Here is a 21,515-nt window from a genome sequence, read left to right on the forward strand (position 1 = left end):
TCCACACATGCTCTGTAGCAGACAGTTTTGGAATCTAACCATCAGCCCTGGAGTGAACTAAAACTTACTAAAATGCTCAGTCGATACCTTTTTTTTTTTTTTTTTTTTTTACATTTAGAGCACTTTCAACAGAAAATGCTCAATGTTCCCTGATGGCATTTAATAAGTGAGCCTTTCCTTGCATATAATCTCTCATCCATGTGATGAGTGGAGAAGTTGAACACCTACCTTTATAACGCAAGGTAGTAGTTTGAGCGACTTTTTTATTATTTCTTAAGCCAGCAGTACTCTTTACTGGGGTTTAATACAAGTTTGAAATGACATAATGGTACTTTGCTGTGTATGATCTAAGGACATAGCTAACATGAGGTTGTTAGGAAGAGGTAATTTATTAGACCAGCTGGTATGGGGGGAAAAAATGAGACAAGCTTGCAGGCACACCAGCACTTAATCAGGTCTGAAATAGAAGCAGCAGATTTCAAGGTTAAACAGAAGTTATGAAAAACTACTCAGTTTAATCAGACATGCATTGAACTGTCAAAGAAGAGCTTGCTGGTATGATATTTCTTAAGTGGAGGGGGGAGGGTGGGAAGATAATTCTTCTACTGGAGGAAGAAAGAAGTTTACAGTCTGTTAAACAGGGGGAGGTTGTAACACCAGTACCTGCTGAGCCCGTGGCTGTTTTTGGTATCTAGGGGAATTAGGATATTTTCGTTCTTTGTCTTCTCTTTGGAAGTTTTAATTTTTGTAGGGCTTTTCTGAGAATTAAATTTGCAAGATCAGTCATTTGTAGACCAATAGGGCCTGGTTTATCAAAAGGAAGGGGCATTGTTTGTCAACTGGTTTCCATCCTTAGTTTACACTGCTAAATTAGCAAGTTACCTTGTAGTCAGTTCATAGCTGTAAAGGTAATTGCAGGGGAAAAAAAGCCTGGTTTTTTTTAAGTATTAACTTTCAAAATCATATCAAATCTATTCTAACAAGAAGCCCTGAATACTAGTGTTTTCAATCTATTATTTTCCTCAAGCAGAAACAAAATTCAGAGTTGAAATACTAAAAAAACAATTTCAAGGCTTTGCCGAACAACAGATGCTTTACTTGTGCTTCTAACAGGCAATGTGCTGGTTTTAAGGTTTGAATTAGGATGCTTTATCAATGTGGTTTTAATACACATCTGATGATGCACTGTCAATACATATTGGACTGTACACTGAGGAGAGCAGAGAAAAGCTACTTGGTGCTCTTTTTCTAAAGCTTTTCACTATTTTTCTGTAGTGCTGTATCCTAAAGTGATTAAATCATAGTTAAAGCAGTGTCAGATTAAACATGTTAAAGTAGAAGTCATTATCTTCTAACTTGTCTTCGTTCTTTTAATGGGCTGGCTGTACAAATGCCCTCTAAATTAACTTCTGTATATAATAATAGTTGCTTTTAGGGTTATGGTATCTGGCTTTATCATGCAAAACTGACTTTCAATATCAATTATAATGCTTGAAACAATTGATGCTGTTTGAGTGGTGTCAGGAGTCCCGGGAACCAGCCTCCTTTTTTTTTTTTTTTCTGAATCCTACTGCTGTATGTTAAGAGAGAAGAGCTGTTTACTCAGCTGTGTCCTGTTAGTACTGCAGGGGCTGGATAGGTAACCCTTGCATTTAACCCAAATGCTAGAGGAGGTCAGAAAAGCTTAATCTAATTTAGATAAATTACTTGCCAGGAAAGGGGTGTAGCTGTGCTAGCATTTGTCTTTCTCTCCTAGAAGGCAGCTTCCTCCAGCCTTCTGAAACAACAATTTGAAAAAAGTTGTCATGTGTTGGGAGCAGTTTAACAGCAAGTAGGATATATTGAGGGAGAGACCACAGCATCTTCTATGATCCCTGATGTTTTAGGATATGGTATATCAGTGTCTTTGCTTCCTTGAAGGCAGTTCTACAGAACCTTTCAAAGATTAAGATATGTTAAAGTATCCCTTTCACATGGTGCTTCAATCATGTAAGTCTTCGTTTACCTGGCTAGTATTGGAGCCAAAGTTTTTGGGTTTTGTTCTCAAATTTTTCAAGAAATTACCTGTAATTAGTTGCACATGCCCTTAACTGCTACCACTTCAGTAGGAGTAGTACTGCTTTAGTAACCTGGTTTATGGATCTCAGGAGATTTCCTGTAAACCTAAGCTGGACACCAAGTAACCCTAAGACTGGGTTTGAGGCATTAGATGGCTTGAGTATGGCCTCTGTGTAGCGATTTCACAGGGAAGCTAATATTAGCAGCTAAAACTAATATATTGTTTTAATATTTGACCAAAAAGGAGTAGAAGCACTAGGCATTCAAATAATTTTTTGATGTGGAACAAGTTACAGATAATCTAACTGGGGCTCAATGGAGTGTGGCGACTCAGTTATAACAGATATGGGCTTTGTTTGTGTATTGGCTGGTCAGTGTGTAAGTAGCTTTTATTTATGGCAGAGGTAGCCAGAATGCTTTATAAAGTTGGAGTAAAACTATTTCTAGGACTCCATCCTGATGCATTAATACTACCAATGTTTGGAAAGAGAGAATACACTGCCATAACACTTGATGGGATTAAAATTAGGGAGGGGAAAAAAAGGTATTTGCAGCAATTCCAGTAAGTGGAGATGGGTATAAGTCTTTATTATTCGGACATAATGGGACTCAATATCTGTTCTGAGTTCTTACCATCTTATTTTCCAAATCCAATCTTTTAGTAAGGGCAACTGAAAGAAAGTCAGAGTCCTGCTGCAGTCCCTAACCTTGAAAACTGAAGTATCCTGTATGGAGCCCACACTTGTTTATTTTCTTTGCAATCTAAGACATTAAGGGGAAAAAATGTTTATGAACAGGAGCAAACAAGACTTTAGATAAGGAAATGGAAAGAAAATGTAAGTTTTATAAGGGGGCGAGGGGGAGGGATTGTTACAGTATTTAACAATATATGTTACTGGATGTTCCTGTTAAGATACTTGCCACAAAGTAGTGAATGTTGTACACCCTCAGTAGCATGGCCCATTAGAAAAAAAAGCATAACTAACAGTTTATCATTAACACAGAGAAACAACTGCTTGACTTTTTTAAAAAAAATAAGGCAGTGGTCTACACTGATGTAGATTTCTACCATTCCTGGTGCTGATTCACCTTGGCATCCCTTAGTCTCCTCCTTTCTCTTCCCTGCCTTTCTATCTTTGGAAGTAATTTTTCAAGGTTACTTACTAAGCTGCCTGCCTTCTGCTTCTCTTTGCTTCCCAATTACAGGACAAAAGATAGGATAGGTGAATAAGACTCTTTCATTCAAGAGTTGTGTGTTTATTCTAACAGAATATTTTCTTGAATGTCAATATATGAGAAAAAAATCCTTAAAAAACTCTCCCCTCCCAACCAAACTTTTTTCCTGTGAGTCTTTTTTAAAATCTAATTTCTGTGCTGATGGTTTTTACATACCCTCAGACTCTTGAAATATCAGAAACTGGATGCTCTCACACTGTTCCTCATAATGACTTGCAAGAAATACAGATAATTCTTGGCAAACGAAAAGCTCCCCAAAAAGCAACTAATTGAGAACTTACATATGCCAAAGTGTTTAATAGAATACTTTCACACGCACATATACCCTTGAGGGATGAAAGTGAGAATTTTACTATATAACTTAAACTCTGCTTTCCAAGTGAAATTCTTATATAGTGTCCTCTCTAGGAGCAATCCTCTAGTATTGTTCAGCCTCCATTAAATAGCATTCTAGTGGTCCAGATCTCCTTGGATAGGATTTTATTGTTTTACTGCATATTGTGAGCTAATGCAACTCCTGGACTTACTCCAGTCTGTGCTATCTTCACATCTAGACCTTGGGTATAAGCTGCTGATTATGGTTTCAAACTTCCCCAGAAACAAAAATAAAGAGCTGAAGAAAATGCTGCAGCTTTTCACAGTGATCTCATGCATGGCCACATGCTGTCAGGATGTTTAAATTTCTTGTACTGGGTTTTAATGCAGGCATACTTTCCATGGGAGTTTAAAATACTGCTGTAGTTTGACTTAAAGCCATTGGCAAGCAATACACAAGACAAGATAGTCTAAATGTCTTGAAGGATAGCCCTGACTGAGCTTTCTTCTGTTTACTTGGCTATTTAAGAACTTGATTTTTAAAGTCAAAGCAAGATATGTATACGCTGAAGTGCAATACAAATTCTTAAATTATTTATTTAGAGAAACTTCTGGATTACCTAGCTCTTCTACTGCTTCATTTTATTCAGTTTTTCCATTAGAACTTCTAAAAATCAGGCCAGGTGTAGAAAGGCAGTGAGGAAAACAAGCATCTTGCTTGGACTTCAGAATCCTTTCTGTGGAGTGTTGATATAGAACTGAAGAGTAAATGTGCCAGTAGTACTGGTGTGCCAAAATAAAGTTCCCAAGTGGCTTCTGGAGGCTCCCTGATGTAGGAAGGAGGACTATTTTCATGTCATAAGAATACTTTTCTGCAGACTCTTTGAGCAGGGCACTGAACTGACAATAAACTAGGTGCGTTTCAGTGAATTTCTTGTGTGCTCTGTTAAGGTGCAACTTGACAACTGTTGTTTATTGCTTTGATCACAAATTGTGGGTCCAGCCTCAGCTGTGACAGTGGGGCCTCTGAGGGTGATGGGGCATTTTAGCAGTGAAGCTTCTCATGGTCCATGCACCCCAAAATTCCTTAAAGCTTGTGACATCTCCTTGCTCCTGGGAACTGCAAGGTCTTGCTGCAAAACTTGCCCCATTTCCCTGCTGGCTTTTGCAGCCTTCCTGACCTCTGCAGCAGCTGAACATATTGCTGCCTCATCTAAGCTAGCTGGGCATTTAGATCAGGACTAGACTGCATTCACACATGACAGGCCCCTAGTAACTGAGGATTTTGTAGCATCACCTGGCCCAGGGCTGTGTCCCACCATGTCCTGTCTAAGAAGTGTTGCATTGTGCATGTCTGTGATTTCAGTGATAATGCACTATTCCTCAGCAGTGGTTTTGCCCCACTTTTAGACAACTACTACTGTAGGTATATTTCCAAAACCTGGGATGTAAGGCCTGTCTTGCAAGGATGTAGTCCAGCACCCTTTCTGTAACTGGCTGGTAGTGTATTGCTAGAATAACCAATGACCATCGAGACATCTAAGGAGTCCTTCATTCTTTCCAACTCTAATTTGTTCAAGCTGACTGTCTTTTCTCTTTTTTAAGGGATGTGGTTTTTTTTCCATTACACATGCTCAGTGTCTCTCTTCAAACAGCACAGCATTCCTTTGATCCTATTCATGGGACAAACAAGTTGACTGATTAAGGGAATTTACCTGCAGAAGAACAGTGTACGTATCAAGTCTGCTAGGTCGGACAGCCTTTTACCGAAGCCTCCTAGAGAAGAAAAACAAAACATGCTCAAGTAGGTGTCTTGGCTTGGGGAAGGGGTTGAGTGAGTAAAGAGAGCCACTAATGGGAGAGTCTGCAGTGGGAGCTGGAAAAGAGCCAGGGGAGAAGTGGAAGTAGATTTGGAAACACTGAAGAATAACAGATGAGGTCGGATTACCTGTAGAATGGGGTACAGAAGGAAGGTGGAGGTATGCAGAAGGCAGCAGAAATAAAATCAGAAGAGAGGGATTGGCAAGGATGAAAGCTAGGAGACTAAAATGAGCAGAGCTGAGAATGGCAGTTTTAGTCTCAGGAAGACATGTGAACTTTGGGGCAAGTACAGCTGAGCTCCTCCTATGTGGCAGTAAAAGCTGTGGGGTGGCAGAGCGTTCCTTCCCAGCTGTCACACAGGCATCAAGGTTGCACCAGCTTTGGGGGCTGTCCTCTGTATGTTTCCAAGGTGGTTCAGGGAGTCTGGACTTTAACAAACCTCTCAGCTCTCCAAGCAACTGCCCTTGTTCTTTCATTTGTAGGCTGTCTTCTTTGCTCACGACATTTCATTTGAACAAAGTGGCTTTTCTTTTGAGCTTGAACTGACCATCTGTACACCAGGGGAAGAACACCTCCCTGTTACCTCATTGAAACCCCATCTGTCTTCTCAGTGAACATGTGCCTGCAGCACGTAATTGTTGAGTATGTGGTAGATGTGTTTCCTCTCCTGTGACCAAGGGCTGGGGTGGCAGTTAACTCTTGTAAGGTCACTGGAGAAGGTGGCCTGTCTGGGGGAGTGTGCGTGGAAAAAATTTTTCAGCCTTGATTTAAGGTAGAAGCCTTATGTGAGCCATTACTTTGTTCTTTCAGCATCACCTTTGATTATGCATAGATTTTGCTAAAATTACTTTTCTACCCTATTCTTAAAGAATTCAGTGATAACTTTATTCTCTAACTCTGCACCCGTCAGGCATAACCAAGTACAGTAACTGTGCTTTGTCCTAGCAAAGAAGAAGCCATGCTGCTTCGTGAGAGTGACTTCTCTACCACTTATGCGTCCTTTGCATTTAAGATATTTGGAATGCAGATAAAAAAAAAAAGTTAATTCTTTTTTCATATTTTTCCATCTTTAGCACAGTGGAGGAGATACTACTGTGTTTCTAAACTCTCCCAAAAATTTCTTCCTGAAGCCTGTCTTTTGGGATTCTTAATGTCTGCGAGCAAAGATGGAAAATGGGAGTGTTAGAATGGAGAAAAGTCAGCTGTTACTTTATCTCCCATTTGAAATTAAAACAGCAAAAGCATAAAAGCATTTGAAAGCATTTGCTAGCATGCAGTTACACAAATGGTCCTAAATTAACTGGTGTCAAATAAGCAGTCACCTTTGGGGGTGTCACAGTGTTTTTTCTGGATGTGCTTGAGTTTGAGATTCTCCTTTTTAACCAAGAGGAGAGTCTGTTCACCCTGCTACTTTTTGTTTGTCAGCATGTGTTCTGAGAGACTAGGAACAAATGGGTGAAGCCATTTCCTCTACCAAGTAGTGCAAGCCCAACTGGTTTTCACTCGTCCCAGTTTGGATGTCTGTGAAGTGTGACTGACTTCTATAGTTAAGGGCTATCCTGACTTCTTCCTAAAACTCTGTTAACGGGTCTAATGCACATGCACCAGTTCATCTCATTACTAGTATGTTGTTTAGTTTCCTACAGCATTCATTATTGATATTAGTCATAAGACATACTGTGCTGCTGCTGATCTAAGCAAATTGGACACAAAGTGAGTTATTTTAGGACTATTTGTGTGTAATTGTGTCTGACTGGCCCTTTTTTGAATGTGTGTGCCCCATTTCTTTGTATTAGTGAAGCATATATTGGGTGAGAATATACTTTTAGCAGAATACGAGCAGTTCTGAGCCAAGATCTCTGTGTGCATCTGGGCACAGCTTGAGCCCAAAATGGTAATGACTAAACTTACAAACTGTTCAGATGATTCCCAGCTGTATTTTTAACATGCACTATTTAAAGAGTGAGTTGGCCATATATGCTATCACTTTTAATTATTATAGTGTGAACTCAAGGTTCATTGCAGCAACAGGATGTAACTGTGGTGGTTTGGTTTCTTTCAGTGGGGTGATAATCATGGTTTAGTTTTACTCCATGTGTGTTAAGAGATTTTTCTAGCTGTGAGAATCATTTGGTAAATATATCATTATATCTGGTAGTACTAGGTAGGTATTTAAGCCTTACAGGCTGGTGGTGTTTTTCTTGTACTAAGGAGCTATGTATGGAGTTTAAAAAATGCAAGAACTACAAGTTTCCAGGGCAATGAGCAGGATCCTCAGTTTGTTCTTCAGTGCCCTCCCATAGACCTATGTTCTTGTGCCCATTCCTGCTGACTGGGGAGAATCCCTGTCAGCCCTCTGGCAGCGTGCTTGCTGGGGATGCTTCATTCAAGGCAGGGAAGTGCTTAGAAAATGGGATGCTGATTTTAGAAATATCAGGGTACAAATAACTGGAGTGTCCTGGTATTTTACTGTTCAGTGCCAGACATGGAGGGAATGAAGGACAGAAATACACTGTCTGTATTGATCTGTAGGGAAAAAGCCACTCTGAACAGCCCCCTTGGAGGGGGTTCAGCAGTGCTGTTGGAGGAGGTGACCCATGCTGCTCTCCTCTGTCTGCCGGCTCTAACCACAGAGCAGTCTCGTGGCTTTCCTTGCAGACTCTGTGCTGGGAAAGAGGATAGGATGGTGCCAAAATCTAGCATCTTGAAATTACCTTGGGAAAGGTATAAAGGAAAAACTAGTCTGAACCACAAGAGAGGCAACAAGCAGCAGAAGCAGGGTTTTTATGCCAGATGGCTATTTTGGGGAGAGTAAATCATGACTTTTGAAGCCATCTGTCTGAATTGCAGTGAATCTCACCATAACTGATCAAGAGTGTTAAATAATTAAATAGTAGTGTTCAAATTAGTATCTCTACCTTGCTTTCATCTGTTTCACTTGGTTTTGGTGTTTGACAAGTACCTGTCTGCTGTCTTGGAGCTGCAAAGGTGGCTGTTTATACCTGCACTGCTGGCCTACTTTCAAGCAATTCATTCAGTGAGAAACCTGATTATTTTTTCAGTCTAGTGGTCCTAAAAATGTGCTGTGGTGAAAATTGTACCTGAACTCACGGCAGTTTCATGCTGCCTGTGGTAAAACTGAAGTGTGTCTCCCTTGTCTGTGAGCTGTTGGCTGAGCTTAACCTCTCGCATAGGAGCAGCGAGAACTGACCAGCACTGATCCGCTGAGATTCCCGTGGCTCTGCAAGCGCAGGGATGGCAGAGCAGTGGCACAGCTGTTGAGAAGGGCTGGCTGAACCCCCTCTGCCTGCCAGAGGGGTAGGTAGGCTCCAGCCACTGCTGCGCTGCCGGCTTGCAAGGTAAACAAGGGGTGACCTATAAGCCAGCCAGTCAACTTGCGTGTGGCCTTATTAGGCAAGCTGCGGCAGCAGTGTCTGGGGACAGAACATGCTGGATGGCGGCAGAAAGCGTGCAGCCCAGAACAGATCCAGCCCAGACCCCGGGAGATACGACCCAGTACTGCAGCGCTGACAGCATGCTGTCTGAGCCCAGCTGTCAGAGAGGCCGAACTCTGCTTGACAAACAGCAAGAATTTTCCTAGAGATGGCTTTAAAAAATAAAAAGCTCTTGTTAAATGTTAATAACTGTAGTTCTCTTTCCCAAAGTATTTTTCATGTGTTTGGTTATAACATTAGGATGCCAGTTCACGCTGGCATTCCGTATACTGGAACACTTTGCAGTGGCCTTTGCTAAGAAGTGTGTTTCCATTCCTTGTGCTGCCTGATTTCAGAAACACACCTGAACTAAGAGGAATTGTGTATTGGGGTTGTTTTTTTGGTATGACTTCAGGACTTGTTTCTTCTCTCTTATGTTTTATGCCCTTTATTGGAAGACTGACTGTTAGTGGATAAAGCCATGATCCTACTCCCAGGAGAAGGGAAATACTGGCACTTACTGCCTGTGTGCAGACCAGGCCTTGACTAGGTTACTTCATGTCCACCTTGTCAAAACTAACTTTTACATGGGCGAAGGCTGTAAAATAAAAAAGTCTGTGGGTTTTTTCTTGAGTAAAATCCTCATAGATTTATACAAGTACAGTACAGGCAGATGCTGTACAATCTTTCCTGGGCAGCTCTGGGAAAGCTCTTCAGATCTGTCTTGTAATTAACTTGCTATTAGTGATTGGTACCTTTCTGAGCATCACACATGTTTGTGATTTTTGCAGGGGCCTTGAAAATCTAGGAAGGCAATAAAGAGAAAAGTCTGTGGCTGCTGTGAATTTAAACCTGCTCGCTAGAGAACATGCTCCAAAACTGCAGCATCACTGTGCTAACCAGATTTTCTTTCCTCATGAATTTTTGCTTAGCAATGCTGGATGCAAATTAAGCCTAGCACATATGGTTTTTTATAGTGACATTATTTTCAGTGACAGTACTTGTAGTTGCGCTGTCCTACCTCGACCATCAGCTATTGAATAAAGCACATGCTCTTTCTTTACTTCTTCTACTAAATATTTAATTTTCTGAGAAAGCATTGTAGCATGCTATAAACAGGTTGGGTGCTGGGGTCATAGATTTGTTGTCTGCAAGGTTGCTGTCTGCCTGAGGCTTAAAAATGAGAGTTATTTCAAGGTAAGTATGCAGGGATATGATGTAGCCTGTGAAATGTCACATCGCAGTGGTAAACAAAATTGGTGTTTCCTTAGATGACTATTGTGAAGAGCCAAAGAACTGTATTATAAATTCTTCCTTGTGGTATGAGTGCCTCTCTTTACTCCCTTGTTGGGCTTTTACATGTGTGCAGAGATAGTGGAGCAGAGGTGTTCCAGAGCACCTAAGAGAAAACTTAGTAGTGTGGCTGAGCTTTTTGTGTTGCTTAACTGCACAGGACCACTGTTCCAGGCAAGGAGAGAGCTTTGTGCTGGTTGTATTGCACTCTGGTTGAAAGTTTTAAGGAGTCTGAAGAAACTAGGTGTCAGAAGATGGGGTAACCCATCCTAGAAACCCAAGCCACTTGTTTGGAGGACAGGAGTTTTGCAGACAGTCTCTTCCAACAGCGGTTTAAGCCCTTGGCTGTTGCAGCTGCAAAGTTCTCATTCACTGCAGTAGTAAAGAAGAAGCTGCTGCTTGTATCATGACTTCAGTGAAGGATGTCCATGGAGCCACAGCTAACCCAGTGCCTTCGCAATCTGAACTGCAGCTGCTTTACAGTGACCAGGGTGTGAAATGCTCTTAGATATTGTTTTGCTAGGTAAAACCCCATGTCTCCTCAAAGTCCTTGGGCTGTTTAATCATTTAAATAGTATATACTTCTGGGAGATTAATTTCTGCTTTATCCTTGTTTCTGACCATTTGCTCAGTCGATGTCTAACCCTGGCCCTGTGCACACCTGACACCTTCTGTTACTGTTTCAGGCCCACAGACAAATAGGTCTGATTCAGTTTGGATAATGTGCCTTGCTGGTATATCTGGTTACCACATGTGAGACGGGCACGTGGCCTTTGAACTTCCTTTAAGGACCTAGTCTAGACTGATCCTACCTCTAAAGAGGAAAATCTTGAAGGTCTTTTAATTATGCTATTCTTTCTTAGTTTTGTGAACAGTGATACAAGATGTGGGAATGTCAGGGGATGTTACTTTCATGTTCCTAGTTCTGAAAATGTGTTGTAAGATTGAAAGGTACCAAAATCTCCTTTTAGGAGCAGTTCATTGCTAAAATTAATGACTTGAGCAAGATTTCTTCAAATCTGAAATAGTAATTTGGAGACTGAAAGGTTTTTTTAGTGTGTGTGGAAAAATACCTGTTGTTCTCCCTTTTCCCAGAGCACATGAGTAAATAGCCAGTAGAAAAGACCATATATATTCTTTTAACACATTTGTCATCTTGTACTAAAAAAGTAGTTCCCTTTATAACACTTACTAATCAGCTTTTTTGATGTCTTTTTGTATGACCTGTTTTAAAGTACACCACATGGGTAATGCAGTGCTGAAGCTTATCTGAAGATTTGTCCAAAACATAATCACTAGCCAAACAGAAATATTCTTGCCAGGATCATTATTTGAGAACTGTTGCATAGTGGGAGGGGGTGGGGGGTTGGGGAGGGAAAGCAAAGTGAAAAGGATTACATTTGCTTTCCATTGGAGGGATGATACCATGTCAGGAAACTTTATCCTAGTTTAAAAGTCCATACAAATGACCTCCGTTTAGGAAATGAGAATATCACTTGCCCACGTACATGGGGTTTGGATGGAGAAGACAAAACTGACTGGCATTGCCAGCTCAGAATACATACTGTGTTTGCAAGCGAAGATGCTTGAACATGACTTGACAGTAACTTCTGTCAAGTTGTTATACTGCTGAAGTAATTTGTTAGACTTTTGACCTGTCCTTGAGCTTTGGGCTAAATTATTTCTTGAACACCTTGGCAGAAATTGATGGAGTGTGGGAGGAAGAGGAAATAAGAATAGGGAGGCTCTTCCAGTGCCTTGCCACTTAACTTTGGAAACATGTGCTTATGTGCCAAAAACCGACAGGGTGGCTTGGGGTGGGCGAGTAGCCTGGAGCCTGGAAAGGCAGGTCAGATGAAGTGATGGAAGAGAGTGGTCTGGTTTAGCCCTGTCTTCTGACCTTCATTCCTCTGATCATCCACAGCATCTGAGGTTTTGGTACAGCTTGCTTTGACTTGCTGTTCCAAGGGTGCCATCCTTGTCCAGAAGAAGAGCAGTGAAATAAAATTTATGAGCTCCTCTTAGATCTCTACCCATGAATTGTGAATGAAAATATGATTTCATCATCTTACTGATACAGATCATCTTAGTTTTCTGTGCTACTCAGACTCCTGTTTACCTAACTAGCATATTTGTTAGAAGTTTCTTTGTAGTCACTGTGGGTTTTCTTTCTTCTGCATTCTTGATAGTTTTTATTTATTTTTAGGCTTTCTTCAAACAGTTGTCATGGCCTTCTTTGATGATTGTTTTTATAATAACCATAAGTCACAACAAAGTATCTAGTTATCCTTATCACAGAGGAACACTTCTAAATATAAATTCATAAGCGATCAAAATTCAGAAAGAAAAAGACTTGATCTTGGTGGGACCTGATTCATAACTCTTCAGTGCTTTGGGGTTGGCAGCCCTGTAAGTTGGGACAGTTTTTGCAAGCCGGTTAAACTCCAGCTTTGATTACAGTGATTAGTTTTGCCAGAAAAAAGGAAGATATTTTCCTTCTCTTCCTGTGGGAAGCTTCAGAACAGCATTTAACTGCCAGCTGGTCTCTCACAAGCAGTCTCAGATTTGAAATGTATGCATGCTTAACCTCTAGCTCTTTGCCCAGATACTGCAGACTTAACTTCCAGCTGGGCTGCCCCCCTTTCTAATGGCTGAACTGTTGTTCTCTCTTTGTTTGCTTATGTTGGAGGCTGCTAATGCTCAAGAATTAATGATGGCAGAGGAGGACAAGAACATTACTACCGATTTGTAACACAGCCTTGATAACATATGGCTGAGCATACTTCTAGGTCCTGGAGACTGGATCTTTTTGAAGGACAAAATACTCTTCTTCCTTACCTCATCGACTATTTGGAGATGGATTTATTTTCTTTTGGGAAAGACTTGCTCTTAAACCTGCTGTTTCCAAACAAGCATCAAAAAGCTGAATCTAAGGCTTATTTCTTTATATCATTGCTTGGCCCTACTGACTTACTGTTTTACCAAGGTGTCTTCTCCACTGCCGAAGCCGGTTAAGCAACAGCACAGAGGCCCGTCTTGCAGTAGGTGGTCCCATTTCGATGGAAAGGAGGGAGAGAAGTTGTTAGTTACCTACAGTTGTATCTCTGCAATGATCTGTGTGAAGTGTGTAGCATTGATGTAATATCCTTAGGCTCCAGCATCTCATGGCTTGAAGAGTTTCAATGCTGGCAGCAGTGTTGGCACATACCTCTGGTCTTGAAGTGACACTGAACAAACTCTGGGTACACAGATTCTGCACAGTAGCACAGTTTCAGTATTAACAGCAGTGACATTCATGTGAATTCATAGATACCATGCAAAGAGCAGTGACTGGTGATCAGCTTTCAACCTAACATGAAGAAAGCTTTGAAGCCAAACTGTAGAGTATTGGGTAGGGGTTTTGTGAAAACCTTGATGTTGCTGTTGTATTGGATATTTTACTTTCCTCTATAATAATTCTCTTTGATTCCATGAGATGGCCCCTGTATTCTTGACCTGCCAGCTGTAAATAGTAGGAAAGTCCTACTTGCACTAAAGCCTATCACAAGTATTCCTTCCCAGGTGGTAGCCAGAGCTGTTGGAGAAACTGACTTCTTAATGTGCTCTGCAAGTAGAATTTGATCAGCAGAAGGAAGAACCCATTTACAATACACACATTTGTGAAAGGCACTCTACAGAGTTTTTTCTGTCTTTCTGCAGCTTTTCTGTCTTTCTGCAGTGTGCTTTTACCTTCTGCACCTCTTTCACCAGGAGCCTGCTGAGGACAAAATACTGGAGATGTACAGCAGAGGAATGTGGGAGCCTGACCCCTCACTCCACAATACAAATACACCCCTCCTCTCTGTCATGTGGGACATTGCCAGAAACAGGGTTGACAACTGAGCTGAGCTCACCTCCTTGTTTAGCCAGAAGGGTTGATCCCTTTCCTGATCATAAGATCCTGTGCCTTTTTCTTTGTTCTGGCACCTTCTAAAAATCATACCCAGCAAAAATAAAAGGGAATGTTTACTACCAGTTTAGTCATCTGACTAGGTCACTAGGAGAGCAGGACGTAGCAGAGCTCCTGCAGAGAGAAATGGGTAGGACTGTCTTTCTTGGCAGCCATGAACTATTGCATCAACTCAGCTGTCAAGTCTCACTACTTCTTCAACCTTGCAGCCCCAAGATTTATCAAATGAGTGTTATTTATCTGCATTTTATAAGAAACAGTTCTCTTACTGTGTACCAGATGAGTTAAAGGTGCTTAAAAATGCTCTAGGTAATAGTACCTCTATTCACAAAACCAAGTGAGCAGTCTTCACACATGCAGGGTTTGGAAAGAAGGGGCCTTTTCAGAACTAGGCCTCTCTTTTATTGAAACAGATACTGATCTAGAATGTCCCCGTAAGCAATTTCTACCAGCTTCTTTGTTATTTCTGCACTGTCTTGTTTTTGTGTTTCAAGCACACCTGCACTTACGTCTAGGCCATAAAGTGGATTTTCAGGTTAATGGCAAGTTGGACCAGTGTTAACAGATTACACTATTTGTTACTGCTTTTGTATGTACCAGGCTTGAGTGCATGTAGGTTTTCACAGCTGGTCAAGAGAGCACAGCAGTGATCAGTTTGTGTTCTATTGGTAGTGCTGTGAAGTGGTTAGAATTAAACACGAGCCAGTAAGGTTATGGGCAAATTAAAAAATGTGGTACGTACCATCAAATCTTTCTGAACAAAGGATGCTACTTGGTGAGTCAGAGTCTTCAATGCCATGTTCATTGTGTTGGGTGACTCTTGTTCCAGGTTGCTCTGGACTGTTGAAAGATCACCTAATTAATAAAAGGTGCTTAGGTTAAGGTGATTCCAATATTATTCATGTTTAAAAATAAATAAATGACTACAAATAGCAGGGGCATTAGACAAGATGGAGTACAAAATCTTCTATCCATTGCAAGAACTTGTTAGCATGAAAAACAGTGTTTTGATGACCTAGAGAGACTAAATACAACTTCAAGGTGAGTCAAGAGAAATTAATAGGTTTTTGATAGGTTATATTTTTCACTTGTGGTTTAGAAGTCTCTTTCACAGCATCATTGCTTGTATTTTGCCTGTACATAGAGGTTCCTATGAGAATCCTATTCCATAGAGAATCCTATTCTACCAGGTATCATAAAAGTAGGTAAGAAAAGTCAAGAACCTCAGTCTTGTGCTTCTAGGCTACCTTTTCATGGCCCTGACAACCTCAGCATTGTGGTGAGTTTTCTGCTGATACTAGTTGAAATCTTTTTGAAGGTAAGAATTCTGTTGAAGGGAAGCTAGTAGGCAATTACTGCCTTTGGTTGGATGGGGTTAAGTGCGTGGACCTGTTTTGGTCACCTATTTAATGCTTCTTTATGTCTCTGTGTGTTATATGATCAGGTAGTTCAGTATGGAAGACTGAGCTAGGGTTATTGCAGCATTTCTAACAAATACTTCCAGACTTTCAAAATGAACTATAAAGGGTTCTGACTCTTCAATCCAAAATCCATCAAATCTGTTTAATAAAAAAAATGGTAGCTAGACAGTGCTTTTGTGCAATTTTACACCTTCTGTCTCAGATTAAAATATTTGGAGCTGTGGTGTCTGTTCTTAAATCCCCACCCCCACCAGTAATTTTTCTCATATGTTATCCATAAATCTTGTCTGTTTTAAATGTTCCAACTAATAGTTAGGCAAAACGTTTAGCATAATGATATGATTAACAGAGTCCATTTTTTTGGCAGCCTGGATGCTGTTTTTCTTGAGCAAATAATGCAAGTTTATCCTGATTAGAGATATGAAGAAATTATTCCTCTTTTCAGAGGGTTTTTTCTTTTTTCATTTTTTTAATATGAGGATTTAGGGGTTCTGCATTCATCTCGCAGGAATATAATGTGTGATTTGGCTGGATCTTTGAAGTAGTAATATTATAAATCTCCCAATCACCACTGCCCAATCTGTTTTAGCATTCATGTGCCTAATTTCTGTTTGTAATCTGATTACTGGCTTGAGCTGCTCCAGCTTGCAGCCTATTGCTATGCATTTACTGTACTCCCTGGGACGCGATAGCCTGACAGCTCCAGTCCTCTGCTATGAAAAATCTCTACACAGTATTGCTAAGACAGGCCTAGGGCTGTGGCTGGTTGAGAATTAGCTGCTATTGTAGTTTCTCTTTGCCGAATCCTTTGTTTGTGCAACCATGTTCAGAAATCCTTGGATCTCCAGCTATTTGGGAAATGTTAAATACTCTGAGGAGCAAGGTAAGAGTTCCAGGTAGATAGAAGAAAACGCTGTTCATTTGTGTATGTTTAATCTCTCTCATATATATATATATGTGTGTATGTATGTGCATGTGTAAGTATTATTTGACTGGATCTTCTGCAGCTACATTAGCTACTTTAGCAATCGGTATGCAGCTAGTCACCTAGACTATTTCATTATTTCCTAAAGGACACTTTTGAAAGATCCGATTAGATGGATCTTTTAATTAGCTTAGCTTGCAACTGATTTAGGGCCTTTAAATATACTAAGTAACACTGGAAGGTTGTATCTAATGCTTTTTTTTCTTCAGTTCAACATTTTAAATTTCCTATGTATTAAATTATGTATAGTGGTTTTATCCGGTAGTTTGTACCTTAAGAGGGAGGGGGACTAGGCTGAACAAATGGTTAAAGTTGTGAGCAAGTTTGATTTACACTTCAGTAAATACACTCTTAATTTTAAATGCAAATATTTAAAATTGTTTTAATGTGGTTATGAGCATGTTTAGAATTCTTCAGTGAAAGAAGGAACAAAATGCTGTTGCAAAGATTTTCCTTCTCTATATCAGGTACTGTGAGGGTGGGGTTTTTTTTCTTTAACCATTGAATTAAGACTGTGTTAAACTGGTATTTCTTTTGTGGGCATATTTATTTTCTTTTTAAGCAGAGCTGTTTTACTTTTTCTCCTGTGTTTGTGTTTAATTTTAAGACTTCCATATTGTAGTAAGTAAGTTTTATTGGACTTTAATCCTCCCACATGGGGTTTAATTTGAACAGGAGGAAATACATAAAATATCAAAACTGCGTAACAGAATATAATTGTCTGGTTGGGTTGGGGGGGCGCGGCACAAGAGAGGAACTTGCCTCCATGAAATACAGCAGTTTTAAGATGTTTTTGAGTCATTAGACATGTGGTATGTATGAATGTTACTGAATGTGTTTAAAGGGTAGCAGGAGTCAGACCGGCTTGTGTGCCCCCTCTTAGAAGCCTTTCTCCCTCCTTTCTCCCAGCAAAGCAACGAAAGCTACTTTCTTCCCTTCTCATATCCCCTCTCCAGTTTTGGCAAGGGTAGGGAGAATTTCTCTGTGGTCTACTTGTGGTTTTCATGGTGGACAGCTGTTTTAGTGCCAAAAACTATAGGATGGGTTATATCCTGTTAGAATGGCTATAAATTTAAGACATGCCTGGTTCTGATTAGCTAAGCTGATACCGAGCTGGGCTTTTTAAGTTACTGCCTACTCTTCTCAGTAATGTAAATCTGGCCTCTTTAGAGGATACTTATGTCATGGAGTATTCTTTTTAATGTTGTTGTGTGAAATATAATGATTCATATACCATCTATACTGCTTTTTCTTATAATATTCTGGTTTGGTCTGACAAGATGTTTTTGTGTAATCTGCGTGCTTTATTCTCCATTTACTTGGAAAGAGAAAATGAATGTTAACAAAAACAGGAAAAAGTTGCCTATTAAAGATGAAGAATGCTATTAGCAAAGCTGCTTGAAATCTGCAGTGACTTGTAGCAGATGCCTAAAAAAATGCCTTTTTTCATGTTTTAAACCTCTTTATCAAGCTGTTAAAATGGTCTTTTTTCTTTTTTTTTTTTTTTTTTTTTTTTTTTTTTTTTTTTTAAATATGTTTAACTGGAGAGGTGTCAGAAAAAAGCAGAGAAGAGGAAGGTGAAAAGTTTTGAGAGGCACACAAAAGATACATTCTCTAAATTAAGACCCATGTTGTCAGCTATAATGTTTCATTAAACCCTTTCTGCAAAAGTAAGATGTATCCTACCTAGATTTATCCTACCTAGATTTTAACATAATTTATATAAGCAAAAAGTGGTTTTTTACCAGTTAACTCTTCTTTGAAATAGTTAAATCTCAGCTCTGGGGTAGAGTAGAAGGGATGTTGCTGCTTTTGAATCGTTCTAAAGTCCAGATTGTGTAATATTCAGGTCTGACTTAGAAAAATAAAATGAACACTTCATCAGTGACTGTTTAATAGAGTCCTGGGGTAGTTGACTTAATATGGATGGGGACAGAAGGCAATTTTCCCATTGGAATTACATTAATAGTAGCTTCATGTGTTTTTCAACAGCAGTCACAGGCCAGGTGCTCCTCTGCTTCCTGACTAGTAGCTCTCTGAGGTCTCTCAATGGTGTCCTCATTGTTTAATGGAGGGAGCTGGTACTTGGAGCATCGGTCCTCCTTGCCACTGTTCATCGTTTAGACATGATGATGATGCTCTTGACTGCAGAAATGAAAACGTTAAATCTGGGGGGCGAGGGGAGATTGTCCATTGCTTGTTATGGTTCACACAGGTTTGGGAACCTAGTGGCTTTGTAATACATACTTTTTGAACATAAGGCTGCATCTGACACAGTTTTGCTCTCAGTGTAAGCATGTACTCTCCCCTGAAAGTAAGCATGTTCTAAGGCTATTGAGAAAAAAAGTGGGAGCTTCTAAACAGTATTTATGTCATGTATGGCGTAATACTGTTGTTGCAACAGATCCTCAGCTGGGCATTTCTGACTTCTGCAGTGAATATGCAGTTTTTATAGTATTGCTAGGCTGCAGCCAAAAAGGCTTTTGCTGCTTGCAGCATTTCTCATTTGCAGAGTGCTTCATAAATACATCTGCTGCCCATTTTATAAGCTGGGAAACTGAGTCAAGAAGTTTTAATATTAGCCTCAGGCTGCAGTGCTATGCCATGAATACTGGGATTAGAATATGGCAGTTCCATAAAGTGTTGATGCTTTTGACACGTTTACTGCCTGTACTCATTTTTGAAAGGCTCTGGTTTATCACCATCTTGGACATGCCAGATTATGCTCCTTTGACTAGAGGGAAGGCCTTTGCACTATCTTTTCCAGTGGAAAAGGACTATGACTGGAGAGTAAAAGTTCCCTGTTCATTAATGTGGGTTTTTTTTTCATTTCACAGATTTTGACAAAGAAAACTCAGTCAGATTTAAACCTTCACGATTGCTCCAAAGGAAGAGAGCGTCAAGGTAAGGTCAAGTTTTTCTTGCCCAATGAAGATGTCTGGTTGCACAACTGTCACTTGCAGTCATTGCTTGAATCTATGTTTATTCTTTTGTCAGGGAAAATGATTATTGGTACTCTTGCAGGACCAAGATTTGGCATAAAGCAGATGCTCTGAACTAGTATTGAAAACGCCAACTGCCTCCTAAGTAATGTGAAAACGTATAGATGGATTTGCAAAGGGAAAAGTCCCACTCAGCACTGAGCCTCCTGGCACTGTGGTGCACATTTTTCCTTGCATGGCATGGACATCGTACAGACGTTTAGTGAACCAGCTTGGAAAACTGATCTGTCTGAAAAAGGAGGTGGCTGAAGTGGCTGAATTAATTATACAGCCGTGCAGAGAGCTTTGTCAGCACACGAGGGGGACACCACAGAGATGAATGGAGAGGTGACGTTGCTGCTTCCTTGCAGGGACATCCTGCCTCATGCCTGCAGTCTTAGGGCATGGTTCCACAAGGCTGAGTAAGGGGATACAGTTCACAGTTAAGTAAGGTGGCAGGTCATGTTCATCACCATGCTTTTGGTGTCCACCTTTGTGCCTGATGGACTCATTCATAATAACATAGAATGGAGGTCAGGGAGTTGGGAACTGATTCTTGCCTCGGCAACCAGCTGTTTTGTTGGCTTAGCTGCACAGTAATCCACCAGTCTTAGGCACCCAGGCTCATGTTTGCAAGCATCTTTTCAGTCAAGGCACACCTTCTGGAGCACACCTGATTCCCTGCCATAGTGTTTCTTGGATACTGTAGAGAGATGGAAGCAATAGGTGTACAAGATGTGTGTTGTGGAAGGCAGGTAGGGGAAAGTAGAAATTAGAGTAGTAGAGAAGGATTGACTGTATTCTTTTATGTAAGAGTCCAGGGAAGGAAATTCTCTTGGAGGTAGAGAAAGAGAAGAAAAAAGAACACCAGGCACCTGACTGGCAGGTATACAAGTGGATTTTCATGCAGGTGTTTCAATCACGAAATCTAAGTATATCCCATAGCTTTAATCCAGAAGACGGGGCAGTGTTACCAGTAGCATTTGGATCAAAATTCTGCTTGAATGTAACTAGGTTAGTGGGACAGCTATTTAGAAACTGTGTGCTGCTTCTGCAGCAGCTGATGAAGTTTTCAGCCTGGAATCCCTGATGTATAGAAGCAGCCCACACTTTGGAAGTTGCAAGAACAGTATAACTACTGAGACTATCAAATACTCTACTAATGCCATATTATACATTGATTTAAAGAAAAACTATTGAGATTGTGAAATATTGTTGCCTCTTTTTTTAATAGGAATCATATGAAATCCTGAACATTGGAGAGTATGAGTTTGTTGGGAACCTGAGGCCAAACCACACACAAATTCTATGTGAAACGAACTTGTGGGACCTCATGTTGTTGACTGCATTTCATGAACTATGATCTCATGCAAAGGAGAAGTTCTTCTTTCAATATCCAGTTTTAGCAGGGACTTTAAGAAGAAAGAATTCTTGCAAATTCAAAATTATTTTTGTTTTTCATTTAGAGAAACCCACATATGCCTTAAATTTTAATAAGGAATATGCATAGCCTAGCTGTTAAGTGCAGAAACTCCTGGTTCTGCTGCTTGGAATCTGCACTTAAATTTGTAGCATGACTTGAGAAATTAAGAAAAGCAAAGATGAGTAGATGTAGTCGTGATACTTCTAGAACAGGGTTGTGGATGAGTTTGAAGGTGCAATATACTTGGCAATCCAAACCTGACTGTGACTCTGCTTAAACAACTAAATTGATGCTGCAACTGCTCCTTTAGCAGAGAAACTAATAAAAAAGGGAGACATTCCTTTGAGGAAAAAGAGAACTCTTGGTGAGGAAATACTTATGAGCATATTTTTTAAAACCCTTATGAGTAGTATCCTGTAAAAATAAATATATATATATATATTTTTTTTTTTTCAGTTTGAAATTGCTTTAACATCATTCAGACTCAAGTTAGATTCATAATGAGTGTTCTTATTGAATACCATTGACATGTCCTAAATATGCCTACTTTCATTTTTAGAACTCATTTTATATATGTATCTATAAATAGCCAATTGTTT

The 21,515-nt window shown here is 40.1% G+C and overlaps 1 protein-coding gene across 17 annotated transcripts in view; it reads left to right on the forward strand.

Moving 5' to 3' along the window:
• The window catches only part of SVIL (supervillin), a 112,072-nt gene that overhangs the window by 24,474 nt on the left and 66,083 nt on the right, over nt 1-21,515 (forward strand). For 15 of the 17 annotated variants that reach the window (XR_003397881.1, XM_026843664.1, XM_026843667.1 and 12 more), the window contains exons 1-2: nt 16,208-16,410; nt 19,350-19,416. Coding sequence is in view for 14 of the 17 variants with exons in the window: in XM_026843664.1 (XP_026699465.1) it covers nt 16,350-16,410; nt 19,350-19,416 (128 nt within the window). In the remaining 3 variants the exon portion in view is untranslated. Of the gene's footprint in view, nt 1-16,207; nt 16,411-19,349; nt 19,417-21,515 lie in introns of those variants that run through there. The other 2 variants (XM_026843670.1, XM_026843671.1) reach the window with 1 other exon arrangement.

The sequence above is a fragment of the Athene cunicularia genome, assembly GCF_003259725.1.
Source record: "Athene cunicularia isolate RWA chromosome 2 unlocalized genomic scaffold, athCun1 chr2_part1, whole genome shotgun sequence".
Taxonomy (NCBI): domain Eukaryota; kingdom Metazoa; phylum Chordata; class Aves; order Strigiformes; family Strigidae; genus Athene; species Athene cunicularia.